Here is a 26,791-nt window from a genome sequence, read left to right as displayed (position 1 = left end):
CATGTCCAAACCATCGAAGTCCGCTCTCTCTAACCTTTTCTCCAAAACATCCAAGTTTGGCTGTCCCTCTAATGACCTCATTTCTAATCTGATCCAACCTGCTCAGTCCGAGGGAGAACCTCAACATCTTCATTTTTGCCACCTCCAGTACTGCTTCCTGTTTTCAGTGGCACCATCTCTAATCCGTACATCATGGCCGGCCTCACCACTGTTTTATAAACTTTGCCCTTCATCCTAGCAGAGAATCTTCTGTCATATAACACCCGAGACACCTTCCGGCAGCTGTTCCAACCTGCTTGGACCTGTTTCTTCACTTCCTTACTAAACTCACCATTGCTCTGGATTGTTGACTATCTCTTCTCTCTGTAGCCTCACTCTTCCCCCTCCACCTTTTCTCATTCACGCACATATATTCTGTTTTACTTCGGCTAATCTTCATTCCTCTCCTTTACAGTGCATGCCTCCATCTTTCTAATTGTTCCTCCGCCTGCTCCCTGCTTTCACTGCATATCACAATATCATCTGCAAACATCATGGTCCAAGGGGATTCCAGTCTAACCTCATTTGTCAGCCTATCCATTACCACAGCGAACAGGATGGGGCTCAGAGCTAATCCCTGATGCAATCCCACCTTCACCTTAAATTCTTCTGTTATGCCTACAGCACACCTCAGCACTGTTCTGTTGCCCTCATACATGTCCTGTACTATTCTAACATATTCCTACGCCACACCAGACCTCCACGTGCAGTACCACAGTTTCTCTCTTGTTACTCTGCCAACAGTAGTAAGATTTTTTTTCTTGTCTCAAGCATTCTTCAAGAGGAAACAATTTGTAGTATTTTTGTTTTTTGCTAAATTATTGTGGGGATTGTATATAATTGTCGGTAAATGCGTTTTAAATTTTGTACTGTGTACATTTCAGAGACTCTCCGTTTTTCGTTGTTTGGGTCTATCTAAGTAAATGAATCGAATTAGTATTTAATCCCTACAGTATCTACTAATTTTACACAAGCAATGTGAGTACTGTACAGTACTTTTTCGTTTCAAGCAGTTTTTTAATTTTTGCGCGAAGGCCTCCAGTGCTATCGGTGGCGCTATTTCACATTTTCAGGTCAACGCTCGTGGGGTCAAAGTTGAACCCATCGTGAAAAGATGGTGGAACACGCAGATATCCGCGTGGTTCATTGCGGTGGCAGTAAAATCAACTTTCGGGCCCCTGTTGTGACCAACGATTCCAAGTAAGCGAATGTTTCTCCACGTTCGACTCCGATCTGTATGCTTATGCAAGATACTGTTGTGGTTGTCAAGTTATAAAACTTTGATCCGAATGCCTGTTCTGGACAAATTAGCGCAACAATTGACTGTAACTTAACTGTTAGTTTTACCTAGGCTTGCAGTGCGAATGCAACAATTTCGTTTATGTCAGTTAGCAGCTGCCGCTTCGTTAATTTTTGTTTGCTGCAAATCAAAAATCGAGGTATGATGGCGATTTATATACGCCGCCAATAGCGGTTGAAGGGAATGCCACAATATCCATCCATCCATCCACTTTCTATGCTGCTTATCCTCACGAGGGTCGCGGGGAGTACTGGAGCCTATCCCAACCTTCACTGGGCAGGAGGCGGGGTACACCCAGAATTGGTTGCCAGCCAATCGAAGGGCACATGGAGACAAACAGCCGCACTCACAATCACACCTATGGGCAATTTGGAGTGTCAAATTTATGTTGCATGTTTTTGGGATGTGGGAGGAAACCGGAGTATCCAGAGAAACCCCACACAGGCACGGGGAGAACACGCAAACTCCCCACAGGCGGGTCCGGGAGTGACCTCGGGACCTCAGAACTGTGAGGCCAAGGCTTTATCAGCTGATCCACCGTGCCGCCAACTGCCACAACATCCACCCAGTATACCGAATGTCACTCACCACTTGATACCTGATTCCGAACCCTAGTCTGCAGCTCTTCTTACCTATAGTTCTCTGAGGTGGTAGTGCTTCGGCCATTGTGTAAAAGTGTTTCTTTCGTCTTCGTTGATTCAGCCAAATGGTTTGTAACAGTGAGAAAACACAAACGTTATTTACTTACTTCCCTTATGGATGGGCAAGGCACTCCTCAGAACAAACTATTTATACACAAGCAATTTCCCCCAACATGTTTCCCTTTATAAGCTCTTGTGTTTGGTGTGACTGCAGGTTCCTTTTGTGCTCTGCTGGTGAGTGTGTGAAGGTGTACAGCACGACCACTGAGGAGTGCACTCACGAGCTTCTGGGACACACCAACCTGGTGACTGGTGTGGTGCTCAACCCTTCCAACCATTTGCAGGTACTTTCATCTTTGACATATTTATTCAGGAGTCATTATGACACAATTCATGTTTCTGGGGCAATCCAGTTTATTTTTGATATCATTCTTGTCTCTGTAACATGTTTGAATCAATATTCAGACGTGATTTTTCCGTTTGTAGGCGGAATTCTGTCTTTTTAAATTGGATTGATTCAAAAAAAAAAAAAAAAAAAAAATATATATATATATATATATATATATATATATATATATATATATATATATATATATATATATTTTTTTTCTCCTTTTTCTGCAATATTCCGACCATTACCCCGTGTTGGAATCAACACTCGTTCATATTCCAGTCCGACTTTTGCAAGCGAGGTGGAAGATTAGTTACACGCCTGTTGATAGGTCGAATGTGTTCCTATGAAACAATGAAAATGCCTGTTGTATAGAAGCAGATCATGGGGCCATTTTTAAGTGAATCCGATGGCAGTGCTCAAGAGGAAAGACACCTCTCGAGTGAAAGAAGTTGATAGATATGTCAAAAATAAGTTCCGATGAGATTAGCTGGAACGAGAAATCGTCGATACAGTTGGAAAGAAGGAACTTGCCACTCTAAGCGACTTCATTCGCAAAATCGATCGACCACCACAATAACGAGGTGAGAGTTCATAAGCAATTACTTGTTGAAAATGTCTATTATTTACTGATAACGACACATGACGTGAATAATTGTTGTCAAATTTATGCGTATCAATCATTTACTAAAGAAATTAAAACGTTTTTGAATGCATACAATACACGCAGTATGAAAGCATGCTTGCATGCCATGATGCAAATCTGAATTCAATTTAGTTGTTTACTTGGTTGAATTTGTAATTTTGGGGGGTAAAGGTATGCACCTAAATCGAGGCCCCATAGCTCAGTGGTTAGAGCACTGGTTTGGTAAACCAGGGGTTGTGGGTTCGTATCCCACTGGGGCCTCCACTCCCTGAGAAGGGTTGCGTCAGGAAGGGCATCCGGCGTAAAAATTGTGCCAAACATATATATGCGTTCATCTGAAATGATACGCTGTGGCGACCCCGAAAGGGACAAGCCGAAAGGAAAACAACAACAAAGGTATGCACCTAAATAATGAACAATCATATTGTGTACATTTTGAAAACAGGATAGCATTTATTTATAGATGTACGAGATATATTGCATTCATAATACAATTTATAAAACTTGCACGTTAAAAATTGATGAGCATCCTTTGATCATTCTTTGATCATGCTTGCAGACTCGGCTATTTTTCAGTCTTTTTTCATTCAGTCAAATCACATGCCTGAATATTTAATATTTACCTCTCACGAGCAATGGTTGAAGGAGGCTAATGCACATTTTTAATTAAAAATTAATGTTCAATCTTATATTCCGCCCACTTCCATTTTATCTTAGTGTGCATCACTTCTGTGCATGTATGCATTTTAGCTTCAACAAGATTGCAAGGATGGTTTTAAAAACTTTAGTTTAAAAGTTTACACTGTAGTTTAAAAGTTTACACTGTAGCTTGGTTTCCTTAGCCTGGTTCAGAGTAGCAGCATGGATATTCATGGCAGCGCCATAAACAAAAGGCGCCCAGTGGGCTCATGACGGCGGCAAATTGAATTTTAGACAGTTTATCCATCACGGCAGTAAAGATGACCACAGCCAGCCAGCTAGCCAACGAGTAGCTATTTGGAAAGACAGCAATTTGTTCCAGAGCACTAAGGCTTTTTGAGCTTCTGACTTTGGCCAAAGTACGGTACAGGGTCCTGATTAAGATAAGTCATTTTAAACTTTAAAATTAGAAATTTTTCAGAAAGAAAGCAGACGCTTAAATGCATCAGATGAAACATTCTAGATGGACTATTTTGTTAATTTTGGAATAGCACAAAGGGTAACAAGGCCGATTTGTTTATTCATTACTGTCGATACGAAGAGCAAATGGAGATTCAGAGGGTGAGTCCAAGCCGTAATAATCTATCAATCATTTATAGCCCTCAGCCGTAATTATTCTCAGATTTCTGTAATCTTTCATCAAAGCAGAATGATTATTCATTGTGTTTGATAAAAATAAGCGATTTGCAAACATCTGCTTTTAAGTACTTTAAAATATAAGAACTTTACCTATTTTCTGACACATTACAGAGCAAATCAGTAACAGAATAATAAGTAATTTAATTTCTGCCCTGTCAGGCGTAAATAATAGCCAGTTTTTGAATGAAGGGTTAAGTTGTAAAAATACGATTTTTGATTAGATTGATTTAGAAAAAAAAAAATTACTCTCAGCCCGACAATATGGAATACATTTTTCAAGAGGGTTGTTTTTTTTGTTGCAGGCCTATTCTTGTTCTACAGATAGCACTGTCAGGCTTTGGGACTTTGCAGATGGCATCCTCATTAAGGTGATTTTTCTTTTTGTTTGTTTCGTGTCATTTATTTTATAAACACATTCTGACAAATCTCAGAAGGACCCATTGTTGAACCCGTTGTTGAACTAGGAAGTTGATTTATGGTTAAAATTCCGTTGAATCACAAAATTAGCCCCAAAAACCAATTTCACTGGTGGGCATTAAAGTTGGCAGATATGTCCACAGTAAATCATAAGTAAACAGAATACATGGCTTCTTGCTTTAAAGTGGGCATTTGGGAAGAATTCCCTCAGTAGTGCTTTGTGGAAAGTTTGAAAATATTAGGTATTCCTGACAGATGGGTGATACTAATTGCCTCGTCAATTCCATTTAATATGGTCATGGCATCAAATCTTGATGATCGTTTCAAATATTTGCCTTTAACAAAGGTGCCAGGGACTGTTCATTCATTAGAATATGAAAAAAAAAAAAACATCTGAAATTTTTTTTTAAAGAAGATCACAAGCAAAATCACAGACTCACGAGCTGTTTTGCTGAATCTTGACTGATTTGTATCCATTCCAGTCTTATGTTGTTGGATATCCAATTCATGCCATCTATGCCTCAGCAAATCACGAGGGAGTCGTCTTTCTCGTCACTGCGTTCCAACCAAGCGGTAAGCAAGTCTTTATATCCGTAGAAAGTCACGTTTGAACACAAGTGTAGCAGCAGTTCCATCCATCATGTGAGTTGCCAATCCTCACAAGGGTCGCGGGAGTGCCAGGACTTGTCATTCACCAATTTTTGGAAGCATGTACCGTATTTTCCGCACTATAAGGTTCACCTTCAATGAATGGCCTATTTTAAAACTTTTTTCATATATAAGGCGCACCGCATTATAAAGCACATAGAAAAGACTCTACAGTAGGGATCGCAAAAAAACGCTTACTTTCATAACCGGTTTTAACCGAACAGCTGTAGCAAAAAAAAAACGATTAACCGGTTTTAAAACCGGTACCATTGTGGTCTTTACATAATTCACCCGCGGGACCTCCAGTTGGGGTGCGGGGTTCTGCACAGACTGTTTTTGTTGTTGCTCTTCCAGAGCGACAAGTTCACAGAGTTCCCCCGTTATGAGAGTAGTGTTTTGATGTCTGCCAATAAAACAAGTTTTGTTCCTGTGTCCGACACTCCGCCTCCGACTCCTTTTCTCCGGCGCTACACCATCAATCGGTAATTTACTCCGCGGTAATGGGGTAATTTGTATACAATATTGACAAACAAGCTTGTTGAATGTGGCTTTCAACAACGAGCTTGTGTAAGTTACATTTCTGTTCTCTTTTTTTTTTTTTTTTTTTGTAAAAATGTTTTAATGTAAACATTCTTCTTTCGGACTTTCAGAAAGGGCATGAAAGTATATCGAGCGTTTCCTCGATGCCATGTTTGATGTTTCTTTGATTTAACCGAATGTTCTTTTGAGTCCAACTTTACTCTAGCAGCGAAAAGTGGAAATGATGTTGAAAAAGTAGCACAATGTGGAGTACTGGAACCGGAAGAAATGATTGGAAATTTTAACCGATTTCGAAAGTCCGATTACGGTTTCGGTTTTAAAAAAAAAACGAAAACCGGTTATTTGTAACCGGTTGCGCTCCCTACTCTACAGTAAAGACTGGGGTTACGTTCTCCATGGATTAGATGGATTTGCACTAAAGGCTCAATATCGATCCATATATAAGGCGCGTCATCGGCTTTTGAGACAATTAAAGGCTTTTTGATCCGTCTTATAGTGTGGAAAAGTACTGTGTACGTTTTAAAAGGGATCCTGAACATGACTTAAAAAAAAAAACATGACAACACAACTCTGTTAACACCCCTAGTAAAGTAAAAAAATTCTCCTGAGATCAGTTTGACTAATTAGCATGAATCCATACCCAGCCCTTTTTGCAACTTTGATACAGTTGTGCTTTAAGTTACGACGTTGCATGTTCAATAAGTTACCAAGCTCAGTGACCATGATCGTAAATAGCTCGTATCGCATATAATTTTTCGCCATTGAAATGAACGGAAATATCAATCTGTTTCAGCTCTTGAAAAAAAAAAAACACCACAATGATTTGGTACATTTTTAATAAAGACAAATGGCACTGTATTCTAAAATACAATATGTAAAATTACTATATGAAATATATATAAAATGCATGCAGCAAAGTCTGCACTGTGTGAGGGGAAAGCATGGTTGATGTATCTAAGCAACATTTATCAGATAAATGCGTTTGTAAACTGATTTCTTAGTCCGATGAGGTACAAGTTTGCCAGTACATGCAGAGTTTCAGATACTGTGCGTAACCTAACCTAAACTAACCACCTAATCTGAGTAGCGTTCGTTGAGCATATAAATTGACAGTTCATTTTGCTTCAGGGTCATTCATGATTACCACGAAGTACCACTAGGGTGTACTAGAGGCGCGTTGGTAAGACAGAGTGCACCTTAAAGGGGAGAAATTAGGTAAAAGGTCACAAGTGTGTGTGCGTATTTTTGTATGCCCTGCTCGAAGATAGCTGGGAGAGGCTCCAGCACTCTCCCAACCCTTGTGAGGATAAGCAGCTCAGATAATGGATGGATGGTATTCTAATTTTTTTGGAAAGGGTCAATATATATACTGTATATGTACGTATGTTTGTGTGTGTGTGTGTGTATATGTATGTAGATCAGTTCCGGCTTGTGGCACTGCATCTGCCTCAGACTGGAGAACAGTTAGTGGAGAACGTAGAACTTTCAACCGTTCTCTCGGATGTCAGGGCCAGTCCAGAGTCCATCGCCTTTGGTAGAGGGGTGTGTATGCCACTACTGTCAGACATCTTGAATTGCTCATTTCTGTGGCATGCTTTCATTAGAATGCCCCGAGATACAAGATTTATAGTAGACCTAAATACATGCTATATGTCTCTCTGAAATTAACCTATTTTGAGGTAGCAGTATTGTATAATCCAAGTGATCCTCTGCTCACACTGTCACATATATTTCCTGAGCCTGTGTTCTACAAAAAAAAGCAAGTGCCCATGAATGCATCGTATGCAATTTTTTTGTTGAGTTAGCACATGTACACAACACTGTGTATATGCACCAGCACATCGTCGCAACAACACAACAATAGACAGAGCAAGTGTGCGCCACTTACCAGGAGCTTGAGTTTTTAGCAAGTTGTAATACAGGGGTCACCAACGTGGTCCCCACGGGCGAATGGTAGCCTGCGAGAACCATATAAAGGGGCTGAGAGGTCTGTTCTAAAAATACCATAGGCCACAAATTATTACTGTTGTTTGTGCTTTAAATTCTGAATCTGACTTGCTTCTGTGAATTCAAATTTTATAATACCTGTAATGTCATTTACTACAATGAATTAAAACAAAACTATTTTATGTACGTGTAATGAACTGAGTCTGAAATTTTCCGCAAACAGATCACGCAGCCCTTCGTACGATCGGCGCTCACGAAGTAGCCCTCAGCCTCAAAAAGGTTGCTGAGCCCTGTTGTAATCTATGCAAACAGTTTAGTCTGGTCTCCGATGAAAATGGCTCCAGAACCTCACCAACCTTAGCTTCAAACGTGGAGGTGGTTATTACATAAATTTGAGCACCTTGAGCCACTGTGAACAATATTTTATCTACGATGCGATTTAACTTGATGTGCTGCATCACAGTCTGCAGTCACCTCGACCTTCGGCGAGACAAAAAGCCTTTCGTACTTCATAAAAACAAACAACTATGGTTACATCTTCTTCCCAAAATCTTTTTGAAAGGCCATAGAGCCATGATTAATGCAATATAAAATGATCAGGTGACTTAGTAATGAGTGGAATGAGTCGCTAGCTGACCACTTTCTTCTGCACCACAACAATATATCAGTTTTTAAGAAAACAGGCATACTCAATTGTTTGTAACATAACTATTTAACTCGTTCTTGTATTAAAAAAAATGAAAATCCAAACTTTCATTCCTGAGGCAACGTAATCTCACTCGCCAGAGAATAGGGTTCTTCTCAAGTTATTTTCAGTGTTTTAAATTGGTTTATTATTTGGAGAATTATATTGTCAAATGAGTCAGTATGATGTATAATATGACAGAAGAATAAAATTTCTGCATTTGCATTTAGTGTTTTGCTTGCCTAGTATAAGACATTGCATTGTTACAAAACTATTATTCCAGTTTGGTCTTACTGAACATAAAAATTATGATCCACTATCCAAAACCTTTCATCCTCGCAGGGGGAGTACACTGCTTCAGTTCAGGGTTTGCATTTGGGAGTGTATTTCTTCAAGAAACAGAAGTCATTCAGGTGAGCTGCAAAAATAAGGGTACAGTGGAACCTTGACGGAACAAACTAATATGGGTAGGGGGCTCTGCTGATATAGCCAATTGTCCATTACATTGAAGAACTTTTTTTTTTGTCTTCCTCAGAGTTGACACTGCCACCATGCCCCCCTCTCTCTCGCTCCCTCTCTCTTTCTCTCTCTCTCCACACCCCCTAATAGACAATAAATACAACCACCATTGCATGGCGACCACGTCAATGTGGCGCATTCAACATGGCTGGCACGTAGGCACGTCTCATATTGTTGCTTTGTGACCCGAAAATATGTCAGTCCCATTCTCTAAACTGCATTCCACCCCAGAACTAGTTAAGAATTGTGGCCAATTGTTACAGAATTGGTCAACTGGAGTTTAGGTGATAAATGGAAACTATTTTTAGATGCATTGGGCAGTCCCGACAGTCTGTTTTATCCTATATCTTTTACATCGTGGTCTGTTTTGTCGAGGTTCCACTATTATAAACTGTATCTACATGACCTTGGACCTTTGTCCGCCCACTGTCTGACTGTCTCCTGGATTGTCAAAAGCTTTTCCCTGAAACAAGACAACAAGAAGGGAGGCGGGAACATGTTCATGTGCGTCGCCTGTCACCCAAAAGATGACGTCATAGCAACTGGGCACGAGGATGGAAAGATTCGCTTGTGGTGAGTCGTGTACAATTAAACCAATGATATGTTTATATTGGTGGATTAATTCCATAAACCTTCTTTTGTTTTTTTGGGTTTTTTTTTCCCCCCTTTGTGTTTATCCTCAAGGAGAAAGTTCAATCACATGAAGGAATACACATACTCTACACTACATTGGCACCACAACGCTGTCAGCTCGCTTTGCTTCACCCCAGAAGGTTACAGAGCATGACTGCTTTATTCTTTCTACCAGAATAATTTGGCAGTATGTTTTAGGGCTGTTGTTTATCATTTCTTGTTTCATTTCTTGTGTATCTATAACAAGGTACCAGCCTGCTGAGCGGAGGTGTGGAGTCTGTCCTCGTACAGTGGAAATACAATCAGGAACAACAGCGAGACTTTCTTCCCCGTCTTGGTGCCGCAATCACACACATCAGTGTCTCACCTGATGGTTCGCTGTTCTGCATCTCACATACAGATAACAGTAAGAAATTTGAAAAAGAACATTTTTCTTTAAATGTTAAAAATAATACTGGTAATTTCTTTTGGCTTTTCTCGTTAAACTTGTTTTTTATTCAAGCATATTAAATGTTGGAAAGGATAATCCATTTCAATGGTAAATTATTTGGGGATAAAAAAAAAAATCGGAGTGCTTTTTCTTTGAAAAAGTCAAGTTTATATCTCAATGCACCACCGGGGTTCAAATCCCAGCCCTGCCTGTGTGGAGTTTGAATGTTCTCCCCGTGCCTGCATGGGTTTTCTCCAGGCACTCCGGTTTCCTTGCACGTTACAAAAACATGCATTCATTGGAGACTCTAAATTGCCCCGAGGTGTGATTGTGAGTGCGCCCCTTGTCTTTCTCCATGTGCCCTGTGATTGGCTGGCAACCAGTTCAGCGTGTACCCTGCCTCCTGCGCACTGACAATGACTCTGGCACTCCCACGACACTGGTGAGGATAAGCAGCTCAAAAAATGGATGGAAGATATAAAACGTGGAGAAAACTGCAAAAATTGCCATTCATTTCATGTAACTTTTAAGAGGAAAAAATATATTTCAATATAGATATTATCGTGATAAAGTATTACCCATATCGTGCAACCTTAACTGAATAGTTGGTAAAGGTATTTTGGTTTATTTTTTTTATTTTTTGATGGTTAACGGGTCACCTATAAATTTACTATAAATGAACAGTTGTTCTTCTCTTCTTCCAGAAATCACAATTGTCGAGAGCTGTGTAAAAGTGTCTGCTATCATTCAGGGCCTCGTCAAAGGTGAGTAACCAACTCCAGAGAAGGTCATTTTTTACAGGATTAGCAGCATAGCTTTGTTAATGCAAACAGCAATGATACCATCAAGTTGACTAAATAAAACATTCCCCATTGAGATCAATTCTCCTTAGCTTCCAGTGGTCTGTTGGATCCCCCTTTTAATGGCAAATCAATAAACTTTGATGCTACACATCACGTCCAGTAGTGGTGTAACCATATGATCTTGGCAATTCAGCCTGATTCCAAAAGAATCAATAAACCCTATCAAGCAACATCAATAAAAGAAAGCAGGAAATAGAAGTTTGCTACCCCCCAAAACAAAAAAAAAAAACCTAACAACCCTAAATATCACACATTGTTTGTGAACATGTGTAGGAGAAAGGATCGCCACAGACTTGATGGTGGACCCTCGAAGCAAAGCCCTAGTACTGAATGGGAAGCCAGGCCACTTGCAGTTTTACTCCCTTCAAAGAGATAAGCTGCTTTTCAATGTAAGTATTCTTAACAATTGATCCATCACTCGGTCACCCTCAGACCCCTAATTTGGATTTTCATGCATTTCCTTCCCGTAGTTGGATATTTTGCAGCAGGAGTACATCCATGAATCGGGATTGCAGCAGTTTGAGGTGGTGATGGCCGCTTTTGATGTGTCTGGAAAGTGGCTGGCAACAGTTGAAGAAAGAAACCGGCAAGGGGCAGAGTTGGAGCTTAATATGAAATTGTGGACATTTGACGATCAAACGCAAAGGTAGAGAACAGCAGGATAGTTCCAGCTGTACTGTGGTTCAAATCTTCCCTGTTTAAAACTTATGTTTAAGACATTTTTTATTTGGATGGTGTAGTACCACTTCTATTACATTAGTTTCTCATTGTGACTCAGCGACATAGTTGATTATCCAAAAGTGTCAGAAATGGAAAACACTGACCATGACCCTTGTGAGGATAAGCAGCTAAGAAACTGGATGGATGCATAGAAAGGGTTGAAAGGTGAAGCACAAATTTCAAGCTATCCCTTCATCATCTGCAGCTTTGTTCTGGACACAACCGTCTCAGACCCCCACGAGGCTCAGATTACGGCAATGTGCTTCAGTCCCGCCGCCACGGACCACCACACCGCGACACTGATTTCTGTCAGCAACGATGGACACTTCAAAGCTTGGCAGGAGATGCCACCCCCAACCCACTCAGAAGGTGAGGTGCCCATTCCAAAATACTCAGCGTCTGGTGAGGGAGTCAGCGTTTCCAAGGCTTATTTAACACTTTTTTTTTTTTTTTAATCGCTACCCGTGAAGCCAATGAAAGCTTCTCAATATGTGGATGTAGCAGTTTCGCCATGTGTATGTACACATTAGCAAAAATTGTACACCACAATATCAAAAAAAAAAAGAAAAATGAAAAACATCTGCATTAGATGTTTTTCATGCAATTTTGTTTTAGCATGTATCCCACCTCTTTGCTGCTACTTTAAACACTAGTCAAGGATTAAATCTATTATTAATGATTGAAAAGTGAAGTAACCTTCAATTTCCTGTTACCTTTGGTTCACAGGAAGGACAGTATTCCTAAGTCAGATTGACACCAGCATTGTTTGGCATTCTCATTTTCATTCTTAACTGAACTAGCATTTTTGTAAAAACATGCTCACTGGAGCTGGTGATTAGATTTTTTTTTTTTTTTTTTTAATTGGCGAATGCGTCAATTTCACCTGACACAAAACAAGAAGGTTAATGCCCAAACATAAAGTGTGGCTAGGTGATTGAAGAATTTATCATATATTTTACATTACAAAAACTGTTAAATTATCCTTCTTAACTCAATTCTTCAATATATGTCTGTGATCCATGTACATTTTAAATTCTTTTTCCTTTTCTTGGGATGTGACTGACCGGAACAGACGAGGGTACCGCATGGGCGTGCGAATTCGTGGGCTCTTATCACAGCCTAACGCCTCGGTGCTGCTGCTTCTCAGCCGACGGCTCCCTGCTCGCCGTCGGCTTCCAGGAGGTGGTGACTGTGTGGAGCCTGGCCACTTGGGAGCTCCGAACAACACTGTCACAGCCACCGGGTGAAGTCAGGTCAGATTCCTTGTGTGTTTTGTGACATAGACAATAGCTGACTCTGACTATTTAAAAAAAAAAAATAATTCGTCTGTCGCCTTATCTATTTGAATGAGGTAAATGTATTAGTTAGTTAACTAATAAGCTAGTAGTTAGTTTGTGGGTATGTACTGTCACTTCAACTTGTACTACCTTATTTCAGCTAAGATGCTCGCTAATATTTTTGATGAGCCTCCTGAAGGTGATTCATTTGTGACGAATAATTTAACTTCTGAATACACTTGTGTAACATGGGTTCATCATTGCGTACATGTTAGATGCATGCTGTTGGTGCATTATTAATCGCTGTCCTAAGTGTTCAACGCTGTTGAACAGAATGGCATGTTTACACACAACCACCAATGTTAGCACTAGCCTGGTAAATTATTTCAGTCTCATCTGAATTACTGGTTCACGATAGAATAATTAAAAAGTAATCCTTTATAACATGTCCCCTTTAATTAAGGTGAAGGTTGGAAAAGGTTTGCCTGGTTTGTTCCTTGCAGTTTCATTTTGGAATTGTACCCTACATTGTTGCGTCGCTGGTAGTGGTGTCATGGAAACCAGAGGAGCCTCCGGGACATTACTTGGCTGGGCTGTAAAAATGTTCTCTTTTTCCTATTTATCCAACAAAATGTTTAGAGTTTCCGTTTCTTTTTGAACAAAGATGTCCAAGTTCTTGATTTAACCCTGTCTCTAAACCCAAAGAAAAACATTCACACTGTATGTGTCTGTTTACGAGATCAAGTGTAGCTCCCATTTTTGCATTTGGAGCTGCGTGCACCCACAATTATACTTTAACCCTGCAAACCCAAACCAAAAAGTAGGGACAATTGTAGAAATGTGCTTGTCCAATGACCACAGAGTCCTCTAGTCTAAATTGTAAAGGGAGCCCATAAGGTGAGCATCATATAGGAAATATGACGAGCCAGCACCCAAGCAGCATTCTGGATGAACCAGAGAGACTTTGGAGCACTTCTTGCCAAAACTTAAACATGACCAATAATCCAATCAAAAGAAAATAAAGAGAGCATTTTTTTTGGTTCTGTCATTATTGCAAGAGGAATTACTAACTCCTGAAAAATCTCCACTTCTGTCTGCCGTTACAACATAGCAATGGGCTTGATTCTTTGCATTGTTGTTCAACACTCAAGAATGCAGTCAGATGTCCCCTCAGTTCACTGAGTACACACACGGGTGTTGTTCCTCATTTCTGTACAATGTTTTTTGAACATCATCCTTCTTTAATCCTCTGTTATCAGTCATATGGACCCATAAAAAATGTACTTAAAAAGAAGTCTCCAAGTTCTGAACCTTAAGATAAGAAGAATAAAAGAATGATCTTCATTGAATCGGTATTGTTGAGGTTAAAAACACCATTGCACTGTTGACTGAAATGATGAGCAGTGGAGCTAACAATGACATAAAGGGTCTTTGTTGTGATTGATTTTTTTTTGTTTCTGATATTTTTGAAAAAAGTATAAAATGAACAATCAAATTAAAACTGAAACATCATTGCTGTTTGCCAAAAAATGAAAAAAATCCCATAACCTGAAATATGAATGTACCGTGTAGTTTAGGAGTTGACGGGGACTTTTTTCTTGAAGAGAAGTGGGGGAAAAAAAATACTTTTCAGTTGTTATGACAGCTGCCAGAAGCTCCGTCTTGTATAACCACCACCTGCCTATGGATGTGTTGAGCCGACTGAATTGCTTGCCCTCAAAGAACCATTTCCGGACTCATTGCGAAACTCCCACATATTGAATACGGGAATCCTAAATCATTCAACCACTAGTGTGTGTTGTACTTGAGATGAAAAGTCACTATTTGGGGGGCAGAATGAAGACTGCAGGTCTATAGAGAAGAGCCCCAATGTCAAGCAGTAAAAGTCACTATTAATGCATCGTATACTGCAGGATAAGCATTCAGGACTATATTTTAAACTCATCTGATCATCAAGCCAATGCTGACTTTGATCGGAAGAGAAGTAAAATGCTCGTTAGACCTGCTAATCAATGCGTGCAGCCAGAATTTGAGGCGTTTTAGTTTTAAGCCTCCAATTTCCCTGAGCTACTTTATTTGAAATTATATGCATGGCATAAGGTTGTTTTTATGGGTGTTCAAACCCTGTCTGTGTGTTTTAATTGGAAGTCTTCACGAGGGTGGGGGGTGCGCTAATCCGGTAAAATATGCATGGGGGCTGGCTCTGGAATCTTGACTCACGGTTGAAAAAACAAAAAGAAAACTAAAGGAACTTTTTTTTTTTATAAACAGGAATCTTTGTTTTGGCCAACTAAGCTGCTCCAAATTCTTGGTTGGTACAACGGAGAAGAACCTGCTCTGCTGCTGGAATCTCCTCACGTGCTCCCGTAAAGCTGTATTAAGTTAAAAAGTTTACGGTATAAGGTTGACTGTATGTGTCTAATGTTGTTTGCATGGTCTTTCTCCTGTCCTCTCTGCGGTAGTGGAGTGGCGTACCTCGATGGATGTCAGCTTGCTGCTCTCTGACCCGCTTTCTGAGAACATGGCGGCGTTCTGCAGTCAAGATGGATCTACTGACTGTAAGATTTTATGCTCTGCTCTCCTTTTCGATTTGCACCTTTGGTACACTTACTATACTTAATCCTGAATTAATACTGAATACTTACAGTATTCATGGATTAATGTGATCAGGTACCTCCCTGTTAAATCACCAGAAAGTCAACTTTGTTTTTATAATCTTTAATCACAAACAAGTCTCAAAAAACAAATACTGGTATGTGTCTGCAGAGAAAATGCACAAGAAGCCATCTAAGTGGCAAATGAATTGGTGTTCCTGTATATGTCACCTGTAAAAATAAAGAAATAATGGTGGTAAAATATATATATATATATTTATAAGTTAGTCTTTATCAGTCTCAAAATATGGAATTTTGCATTGTTTCTGCAGCAAAAGCGGATACAGGAAATACAAAGACAGCATGCAACAAAAGACATTTGCACAAGCACATTACACAAAATACAATCCAATCAACCACGATTATTTGTTTGCAAAATGAAGTGTGGAGTTTTAGCTTTGACTCTTAGAAATCTGATTTAATAGACTTGCTGTCAGTTGAAAACAGAATTGGTAACGGCTAATAGACATAGATTTTTGATAATGGCACATATCACCATCACTTGATTCAGGCTGCAGTTACATCCACCATTACAAGGTTGTTGCAATAAATCACTAGATATTGAATCCATAATTAATTTAGGAGTATGGTTTTAGAGTAAAGAGTAGGTTGTGTAATCGAACAGTGTAACCAATTCTTCTTTGTGATACTGTTCCAACTTTTCTGTGGGAATGTTCTTGGCCAAATTTTCAAAAAAATGTGAAAACTTACATTAATTGTTACATGAAGTGAATTTTATTTGGTTAGCATCTCTGATAATTGTTCAATTCTGCCAGCAACATAGAAGGATTCAAATGGGGTCTCAAATACAACAGCTGTAAAAAATCTACATTTGTAAACTTTGTAATAGGCTAGATATATAGAAGGCCCCCCCCCACCCTCACTCATACACCCTTTTTAATATGTAATGCGATTTTCGCTGCTAATTATTTCTAGTCACAAACGGACGTGTTAGCTTTGATATGTTTCTGCTTTTGATTTCAATACTCATAGTGTTTTAGACTTGGGTCAATTCAACCTGTAACATGGCAACAGGGTTTAAATGGTGAAAAATTTCGAGGTTTGGGTTCTGGTAGAAACTGCCCTCTTTGTTAATTTTTGTGACATTGTTTTAAGTGGATTGTTGCCAATCATATAAATGTGGTGATTTCCTTCTTCTGCCCAGTGTTTGTGTTTAAGCCCTGCGAGCCGCGGCCTCTGTTTTGCCAGAAGGCCGTGTGTTCTGGAAAGGTGAACCGCGCCGTCTTCTCCCCGAGGGATGCCATGCACGAAAGTTCCAACGAGAGCTGCCAGTGGCTCAACCGATCCCAGCTGTACTTCCATAGCCAGCACATGGTAGGGAGGGAACACAAATTTAAACGTCTTGGATTGTGTGTGTGTGTGTGTGGCTTTAGTTCATATAGCATGACACAGACTTTTCCTATGCAGGATCTTATGACATTTATCACCAAGGCGGAGGAAAATCGACTGATGGCTTCAAATAAACAGGTGCGGTATATCAGTTTTATGATCTTGAGAGTAACTATTGTAAACATCTGTTCTTTTGGCCCGTGTTACATTTTACTGTACTTTATGACAGTAAAGCAGTGCATGAACTCACCTCTTACTTTTATTTGTAACAGAAATGTTCATGGGTCAATGTGAACTGCCGCTGCATGTTTTATTGTGTCACATTCACATAATTAATATGCCATATATCTTCTTTTCCTTTCGGCTTGTCCCGTTAGGGGTCGCCACAGCGTGTCATCTTTTGCCATTTTAGCCTATCTCCTGCATCTTCCTCTCTAACCCCAACTGCCCTCATGTCTTCCCTCACCACATCCATAAACCTTCTTTTTGGTCTTCCTCTCGCTCTTTTGCCTGGGAGCTCCATCCTCAGCATCCTTCTACCAATATACTCACTCTCGCCTCTGAACATGTCCAAACCATCGAAGTCTGCTTTCTCGAATCTTGTCTCCAAAACATCCAGCTTTGGCTGTCCCTCTAATGAGCTCATTTCTAATCCTATCCAACCTGGTCACTCCGAGCGAGAACCTCAACATCTTCATTTCTGCCACCTCCAGTTCTGCTTCCTGTTGTTTCTTCAGTGCCAACGTCTCTAATCCGTACATCATGGCCGGCCTCACCACTGTTTTGTAAACTTTGCCCTTCATCCTAGCAGACACTCTTCTGTCACATAACACACCAGACACCTTTCGCCAGCTGTTCCAACCTGCTTGGAGCCGTTTCTTCACTTCCTGACCACACTCTCCATTGCTCTGTATTGTTGACCCCAAGTATTTGAAGTCTTCCACCCTCGCTATCTCTTCTCCCTGTAGCCTCACTCTTCCCCCTCCACTTTTCTCATTCACGCACATATATTCTGTTTTACTTCGGCTAATCTTCATTCCTCTCCTTTCCAGTGCATGTCTCCATGTTTCTAATTGTTCCTCTGCATGCTCCCTGCTTTCACTGCATATCACAATATCATCTGCGAACATCATGGTCCAAGGGGATTCCAGTCTAACCTCATCTGTCAGCCTATCCATTACCACTGCAAACAGGAAGGGGCTCAGAGCTGATCCCTGATGCAGTCCCACCTCCACCTTAAATTCCTCTGTCACACCTAAGGCACATCTCACCATTGTTCTGCTGCCATCATCCATGTCCTGTACTATTTTAACATACTTCTCTGCCACACCAGACTTAAGCATGCAATACCACAGTTCCTCTCTTGGTACTCTGTCATAGGCTTTCTCTAGATTCACAAAGACACAATGTAGCTCCTTCTGACCTTCTCTGTACTTTTCCACGAGCATCCTCAAGGCAAATAATGCATCTGTGGTACTCTTTCTAGGCATGAAACCATACTGTTGCTCGCGGATACTTACTTATGTCCTGAGTCTAGCCTCCACTACTCTTTCCCATAACTTCATTGTGTGGCTCATCAACTTTATTCCTCTATAGTTCCCACAGCTCTGAACATCCCCTTTGTTTTTAAAAATGGGAACTAGAACACGTTTCCTCCATTCTTCAGGCATCTTTTCGCCCGCTAGTATTCTGTTGAATAAGTTGGTCAAAAACTCCACAGCCATCTCTCCAAATTGCTTCCATACCTCTACCGGTATGTCATCAGGACCAACTGCCTTCCCAGTTTTCATCCTTTGTAGTGCCTTTCTGACTTCCCCCTTAGTAATCATTTCCACTTCCTGGTCCTTCACTCTTGCCTCTTCAACTCTTCCTTCTCTCTCATTTTCTTCATTCATCAACTTCTCAAAGTATTCTTTCCATCTATTTAGCACACTACCGGCACCAGTCAACACATTTCCATCTCTATCCTTAATCACCCTAACCTTCTGCACATCCTTCCCATCTCTATCCCTCTGTCTGGCCAACCTGTAGAGATCCTTTTCTCCTTCTTTCGTGTCCAACCTGGTGTACATGTCTTCATATGCCTCTTGTTTAGCCTTTGCCACCTCTACCTTTGCCCTACGTCGCATCTCGATGTACTCCTTTCGCCTCTGCTCAGCCCTCTCAGTATCCCACTTCTTCTTCGCTAATCTCTTTCCTTGTATGACTCCCTGTATTATGGGGTTCCACCACCAAGTCTCCTTCTCCCCTTTCCTACCAGATGACACACCAAGTACTCTCCTGCCTGTCTCTCTGATCACCTTGGCTGTCGTCGTCCAGTCTTCCGGGAGCTTCGGTTGTCCATCGAGAGCCTGTCTCACCTCTTTCCGGAAGGCCGCACAACATTCTTCCTTTCTCAGCTTCCACCACATGGTTCTCTGCTCTAGCTTTGTCTTCTTAATCTTCCTACCCACCACCAGAATCATCCTACATACTACCATCCTATGCTGTCGAGCTACACTCTCCCCTACCACTACTTTACAGTCAGTAACCTCCTTCAGATTACATCGTCTGCACAAAATATAATCTACCTGCGTGGTTCTACCTCCGCTCTTGTAGGTCACTATATGTTCCTCCCTCTTCTGGAAATAAGTGTTCACTACAGCCATCTCCATCCTTTTTGCAAAGTCCACCACCATCTGCCCTTCAAAGTTCCTTTCCTGGATGCCGTACTTACCCATCACTCCTTCATCGCCCCTGTTTCCTTTACCAATATGTCCATTACAATCTGCACCAATCACAACTCTCTCGCTGTCTGGGATGCTCAGAACTACTTCATCTAGTTCCTTCCAGAATTTCTCTTTCAACTCTAGGTTACATCCTACCTGTGGTGCATAGCCGCTAACCACATTATACATAACACCCTCAATTTCAAATTTTAGTCTCATCACTCGATCTGATACTCTTTTCACCTCCAAGACATTCTTAGCCAGCTCTTCCTTTAAAATAACCCCTACTCCATTTCTCTTCCCATCTACTCCGTGGTAGAATAATTTAAACCTGCTCCCAAACTTCTAGCCTTACTACCTTTCCACCTGCTCTCTTGGATGCACAGAATATCAACCTTTCTCCTAATCATCATGTCAACCAACTCCTGAGCTTTTCCTGTCATAGTCCCAACATTCAAAGTCCCTACACTCAGTTGTAGGCTCTGTGCATTCCTCTTTTTCTTCTGACGCTGGATCCGGTTTCCTCCTCTTCTTTGTCTTCGACCCACAGTAGCTGAATTTCCACCGACGCCCTGCAGATTAGCAGTGCCGGGGGCGGGCGTTGTTAACCCGGGCCACGACCGATCCGGTATGGGATTCTTTAGATGAACGCTCATATTTATTTGGCACAGTTTTTACGCCGGATGCCCTTCCTGACGCAACCCTCTGCATTTATCCGGGCTTGGGACCGGCCTACAGATTGCACTGATTTGTGCCCCCATAGGGCTGCATTTTTATATATATATATATATATATATATATATATATATATATATATTCAAATGGCAAAAATGGACAAAAAGGAGCTTGTTTCATCCATTTTACTACAATTTTAGTTTTAATGATGAATGTAAATAAATTTGTGTCCTATAATTAACCCTCTGTTATGTTCCAGGTCAAACTGAATCATTTTAAGAAGCTAGAATTTTTTTCATGTTTCAGGAATTGAAAGACAAGCACTAAGCGCTCTCTCTCTCTCTCTCGCGCGCTCTCTCTCTCTCTCTCTCTCTCTCCATCCACTATTAGTCTTTACAATGTAGTAATATTCTATTGATTATAATTTTATTTAATTAGTGAGAATAAGAAAAATGAAAATGGATTTTTTTTTTTTTAATTGGACATGACCCTGATTAAATTGGCCCACTTAAAAAAATAAACACTGGATGAGTGGATATTTTTATTCTTTTACCTAATACATTTTCTAATACTGACAAAAAATTTGCACTCAATATTGACTGGATAATTTTAATCAAATGCATTGTTTTTCTGCAATTGGCTGGTGACTGCTTCAGGGTGTACCCTGCCTTTCATCCGGATATAGCTGGCACAGCCTCGAAGTACACCCTCAACCCTATTGAGGATAAGCTGTGTGAAAAAATGAATTGTTTTGAAAATGGATTGTTTTTCATTTAGTTAATATAGAGCAATGAAATATTTTCCACCATTGTTTCATAAAATATTTTTACATTTTCCAGTAAAATGGTGCCTAGATGGATTTTTGTCACCATTTTACTGTAACCAAAAAATGAAGTGAAATGCTGTCAGTCAGTTGCAGATAGGATGATGGAAAAATCCGCTTTCCCCTCTCTTGGATTGATGTATTGATGATGCACATTCTACCGTTTCCTAGCTTGCCATTGATGACACCATTGCCATGACGCCGTTCCACCTTTTGCTGGGCAAGCACCAACGAGGGGGAAGCGATGTTAAGCATCCAGACCATTCCAACACAGCAGAGAGATTGCAGCTTCCCCAGACCTCTGCTGCTGTCAAGGAGGTTTGCGTTTTAATGAAGAATTATGGATAAGGATAATAAGAATGTTATGTTATAGTATTATTTTTCTATTTTTGGACAGCTTCTACAGACCCCCGCCCACGTCCTCCCTGCAGCCACTTTTCTCTGCTCCATGTTTGTACAGTCACTGCTCATCTCAGTCACTGACTCCAGGTCAGTTCACTCACTTCCAGTTCAATAGTTTACTAGTGCAGTGGAATTTTGACGTTTTTTTGTTTTGTTGTGAAACAAGTTTTTTCGTTGCAGTCATGCTGAAGGTATGCTGCTGCTCGAGTGAATGGGGGGGGGGGGAGTAAAAAAAATGTAGGAGAGTGCAATATATTGAATGGTACTACTAACTGTTATTATATGATAGCCTTAGCTAATACATGTTAGCACTATTGAGTAACTTGTAATTACTTGTGACTATAACTTTACCACTAGTTAACTAGTAAGTTGTTCTTAGCTCTTACCAGTGAGTAGGCCTGTCACGATATCATTTTTTAAAGATCTATTTGGCACAAAACGATCATGGTTATATCATTGTTTTTTTTATGGCTCTGAAATCCTGAAAAATAAGATGCAAGACTGTGGTTAGTCCATTGAAGACGAGCCCTTCATCTGTCAACTTCATTCGCTGTAGTCAACGGGGTTGTACCACACGCGTCCAGTTTCAAGGACTGATCCCAACCAGCCTCTTCCGGGCTGTTGTCTACGTCAAATAACTATTATAATTTACGTGAATCACACCAAAAACTTTGCTGAAAATTTTGAATCATATTATTAAAGCATATTAATCTATGTCAGCGCTTGAGTTCAATATGCACCAATTGTCTAATGCATAGCTAGCATACTGTAGGTATTAATGTTAGCTCACTAGTACTTTGGTCAAATCTGCAATGGATGACAAAATCATTGTTATTTTACTAACTTGTTAGCACTTGCTTGTAATTATTTGTAGTCTAACATATAACTGATTAATTGCATTGTCGTTAAAATTTTCAAAATACCTGAATATCAAAACAGACTATCTCGGGAGAGGAGTGATGATACATGGTGAAATGAGCCCTAGTATGAAAGAATCTGGTTAGGATCCATACCCATTTCTCATAATAAAAAAGTCTGTGATTAAGAAATCATACAGTAATTTAAAAAAAAAAATCTTTGAAAAATAAGTTAACCTTTCCACACATTTTTAAACTAACATTTATTAAAACACTTGAAGGTGTTGATTGAAGGCTAAGAAAGTGGTTGTTGTCTTTGGTGGCCCTCGTGAAATTGCGCAAGAAGATAAAACGATTTGTGCAATCTTTCTCAAATGGGTCACATTGCATGAGAAAATGCATGTTAATGATGAAAAATGTTTGTCACGCTGAAGCCCTTTTCATTGTTTTCATGCCCTTTAGTAAACCAAAAGACAGCAAGGATGAAATGGAAAGCGATAAAGTGGAAGAGGATTCCTCCGACGAGGAGGAAATGGACACTGGTATTGTGAAACCCAAGACGCTGTCGGTGGAAGAAAATGAGGCAGCCGAGTCCGCGACACCCGCAATGACACGAGAGCAGGCCAGAGAATTAAGGCGGGTGAAAAAACTGAAGCGGGGCTGGATGAGAGGCATCCTGGAGCGCTAAGAAAACAAAGAAACATACATTAAAATTCACAAGTTGTCATTTTTATTGGTCTGTTTTACAATAAATGCATTTATCACTTCGTCTCACTGACTGAATTAACCCCCCTCTACTTTCCAACACACAATCACACCGGAAATCTTTTGGGCAGCAATTAATGTACTGCAGAATATCCAAAAAAGGGGCCAGTCAAGTCAGTTTTAGGTACACAGTGCATTAACAAAAGCTGCAACTCCTCGAACAGTTTCTCCAGGAGGGAGATGTTTCATTTGGTAAAGGGAGGACACAAAATCGACGCAGTTTAAAAGCAAATTCACATATCCTGGTGAACGGCATTGAATTAGACTTAGTCTGTTGTAATAGGGCAGACCAAAAGTGTGTGTGTGTGATATGATATGATATGACATTACAAAGCACATATAGCCTACTTCTTGGTATTGCAAAGGTTCAATGTCTCCAGACAAGTGCCGGTAGATAAGCAAGACTTAAGAACTGTTCTGGAACGGCTCGTTTGGGTTAACTCCTTGCCGCTGAAGAGGCTTTCGAGAAGACCGATAACTTGATAGTGACACCACAACTAGAACTGATACCGCAGCTGATTGGAAATCACCGATTAAAACTTGACTCAATAAGGAAAATGCGAACGACTTGACACACATACAAAGTCCATTATGGACCTTGGGAAAAATGAAATAACAGTCCCAGTTCATATCAATAAACAGTTGTTGATCATAAGGAAAAATATGTTGACCCACTTTGATCACTGAGAAGCAAAAATAAATAAATACATCCTTGATATTTGTTCATAAGATGCATTAATAATTCTACATGTGACACTGAATTGATTTTTCTTCTTGTGAGCCAAAGCATTCTGCTAAGAAGGGAAGTACAAAATGCTGACAAAAGGGAAGTCTCATCTGACTTGGGGTCAAAATGTGATCTTCTAAACTTGGAGAATCAGGACTTTGGGTTTTGTGACTTGAGATGAGGTTTTGTTTTCTTCCCTAATTCCAAATGTTTTTTTTTCAGTTTCAATTCACCTTGTTCAGCTGCTTAGTCATGTAGTCCAAGTGGCTCTTGAACCCGTTTATTGCAGTGATACATTCCAGACTCAGCTACAATAGGTGAAAACCTGCGATATACAGCGGCCATAAAAAAAAAACAACTTTACACCCTGACACTTTAAACACATTAGAAATGTATTTAAACACAATATATATACAGTCAAATATAGAAAATACTGTGCATGCTACAATGTGTACTGTATCTGTCTTGGACATGAATATAGCGTTAAGAGGCAAGGTATGTTGGGTTGGTTGATTGGCGTCTACGTGTGAGTGTCAGGGCTTGAGCTGTGGCTTAAAGCAGCTCCAGCATCAGCGTGCCTGTTTTGTTTTAATCCTGGCATTCACTTGTACGGACATTGAGCCGGAGTAAGCATACAATAAAAGAAAAAGGTTGTGTAATTTAAAAGTTTTGGGGAAAAAAATGATTGCAATTTTTAAAGGGTAAACTGAAAATCATGTGTGAAAATTATGGGAGGAGCTAACCCCCAATATTGCAAATTTGGCTGCAATCCTCTCATGAAGTTGAGATTACATGAAGTTGAAATTTTTGATGGAAGGACACTGGTATCTAACTTTGTTTGGACAAAGACATGTTACATATCAATTTACTTATGAATCATGACAGTTGGATGAAAGGACCACTTGTACATCCAGTGGAAAATTGGTGAGTACACAATCTTAATGGTTTTGAAATATTATGTGAATGCTACTGTATGTGAAGGCCATGTGTGCTAGATAAATGCTATGGGCTATGTCCAAAGGTTATCAAAAATGCGAGCGTATTTTCTGAGTACGACATACATGACCAATGGTTTATTTATATCTGGAATATAAAATGCAAAAAAAAAAGGGAGTTCCCTAAAGTGATTACACTTGTATATCCATCCATCCATTTTCTTAGCTGCACAAGGGTCGCAGGGGTGCTGGAGCCTATCACAGCTGTCAACGGGTAGGAGGGATGTTACAGACACGCAGACGTAGGGAGAACATGCAAACTCCACACACAGAGCTCCAGGATTGAACAGCCACCGTGCCGCCTCAAAGTTATGTTGTTGCTTTTACAGTACCAGCACAAGAGGCTATAACTAAACGGCTAATAACCAGATGCGTGCAAATTTCCCTGCTGATGAACGAGCCTCAACTGTGACAGCCACAGCTTTATCCTGTCAGGTTGTCCCCATTGGGAGGTTAAAGAAGGACAAATTTGAGTGTGTTTTCTCACTTTTGTAGCACAACACATTGACATTTTGGCTTAGCTAGAACGAACGGTCTGTAATGCTAAGCACTGATGACGTCAGGGGCGGGGTCAAAGGTGTTTATTCCGGCTTTGCCTGTCAAAGCTGGCACATATCCAGATTTTACTTGGATTTCAAAAATTTTCTTTTTCAATTTTTTTTTTCAATTAATGTCCAAGATATATGTCGTAATAATATTACTTCACATTGGAGGGTTTATTGTACATATGAATTTTGGGGAGAGCCTTTCTTTAAGTGGCACAGGAGAATAGAAACATTGAAAATACACAATATGAACCATACGGACTACAGTGGTCAGACAACCACTATGAAAAACTGTCTACATTTTTAAGAAAAAAATGAATATTTACACTCATTATATACTATATGAGTATTTTGGAACCTTTAGCATTCAAATGTTTTGTAATGACAAGAGTCTATTAGCCGAATTATTTGATGTTTCCTGTGGAACAGTGGTGGGAGTGTTAAGATATTTTTGAACACTGTAATAAACGTATGGTAGTTTTTTTTTATAGCACCAATGATGTCTCCTTATGGTATAATGAGGTATGACACCGGACTAAAGAATTATAGCGCTTATCTTGATGCTCCAGCTGAAGGAGAGTTCAGGTTGACTGTGTGCCATCTTGTATCATTAACTTGTACTTATGCAAGTGAATAGTTAAAGAACATATTCATTGGTTCATAAATGTTTTTAAGGTCATTTGTATTAATTTCTCTTCCTATGGTGTTTAGCGGAGCTGCTTCCGATTTGTATTCATTTGAGAGGACGAAGTCTATAATGCCTAATTTCATGTTCTTGAGCATTTTTTGTGTTTTGTTACGATGAACATGTCACGTTAGTTGGTGTGATTAGGGTCGATATGTTTTCACTCGGATACATGCACTTGTATTTAATCTCAATGCATTTTCTTCCCCCTGTCTAATTACTATCATACTTCTTTAGAAATTGACAGTTGTGGTGTCGTCACAGCTTTTTGGTGCTACAGGCCATTAAGCTTTTTTTTTTTTCTTCTTCTCCTTGCATTTGGTTATTATCAACATGTCCGCCCAATTTCATGTTGATCTGTGAAACTGCTGAGCAGGCAGATTTTCTTTTTGCTAACCAGCAATATCCAAATACAGTCATGTGAACTGCCATACTACTACTGAGGGAGAAAAAAAATTCTAATTCCCACCCAAACAAAGTCTTAAGCCACTCTTTAAGTCTTTTCGCCTGGATATCTTGAAAGAGAAGGAATTCTGTGGGAATAGGGAATGTGCAAGTCTGTGAAGTCGGG

General features: G+C 40.0%; 1 protein-coding gene and 1 non-coding gene across 2 annotated transcripts; both read left to right on the top strand.

Annotated features, from left to right (window-relative positions):
- The first annotated feature begins 1,093 nt into the window (after positions 1-1,093).
- wdr75 (WD repeat domain 75) lies at positions 1,094-23,277 on the top strand. Its single transcript, XM_061842422.1, has 21 exons — positions 1,094-1,239; positions 2,195-2,324; positions 4,658-4,723; positions 5,255-5,345; positions 7,378-7,502; positions 8,935-9,005; positions 9,568-9,684; positions 9,796-9,884; positions 9,992-10,150; positions 10,879-10,938; positions 11,311-11,426; positions 11,508-11,683; positions 11,963-12,126; positions 12,830-13,010; positions 15,306-15,400; positions 15,497-15,592; positions 16,854-17,023; positions 17,117-17,176; positions 21,416-21,562; positions 21,642-21,733; positions 22,966-23,277. The coding sequence occupies exons 1-21, from the start codon at positions 1,154-1,156 to the stop codon at positions 23,189-23,191; spliced, it is 2,517 nt and encodes an 838-aa protein (XP_061698406.1). The 5' UTR covers positions 1,094-1,153; the 3' UTR covers positions 23,192-23,277.
- On the top strand, positions 3,206-3,278 carry trnat-ggu (transfer RNA threonine (anticodon GGU)). The gene has a single exon. It is a non-coding gene; the product is annotated as a tRNA-Thr (tRNA).
- Positions 23,278-26,791: the final 3,514 nt, after the last annotated feature.

Source organism: Syngnathoides biaculeatus, chromosome 14, assembly GCF_019802595.1.
Source record: "Syngnathoides biaculeatus isolate LvHL_M chromosome 14, ASM1980259v1, whole genome shotgun sequence".
NCBI lineage: Eukaryota > Metazoa > Chordata > Actinopteri > Syngnathiformes > Syngnathidae > Syngnathoides > Syngnathoides biaculeatus.
Note: the sequence above shows the minus strand (reverse complement) of the source record. Positions and strands in the feature narration are given on the sequence as shown.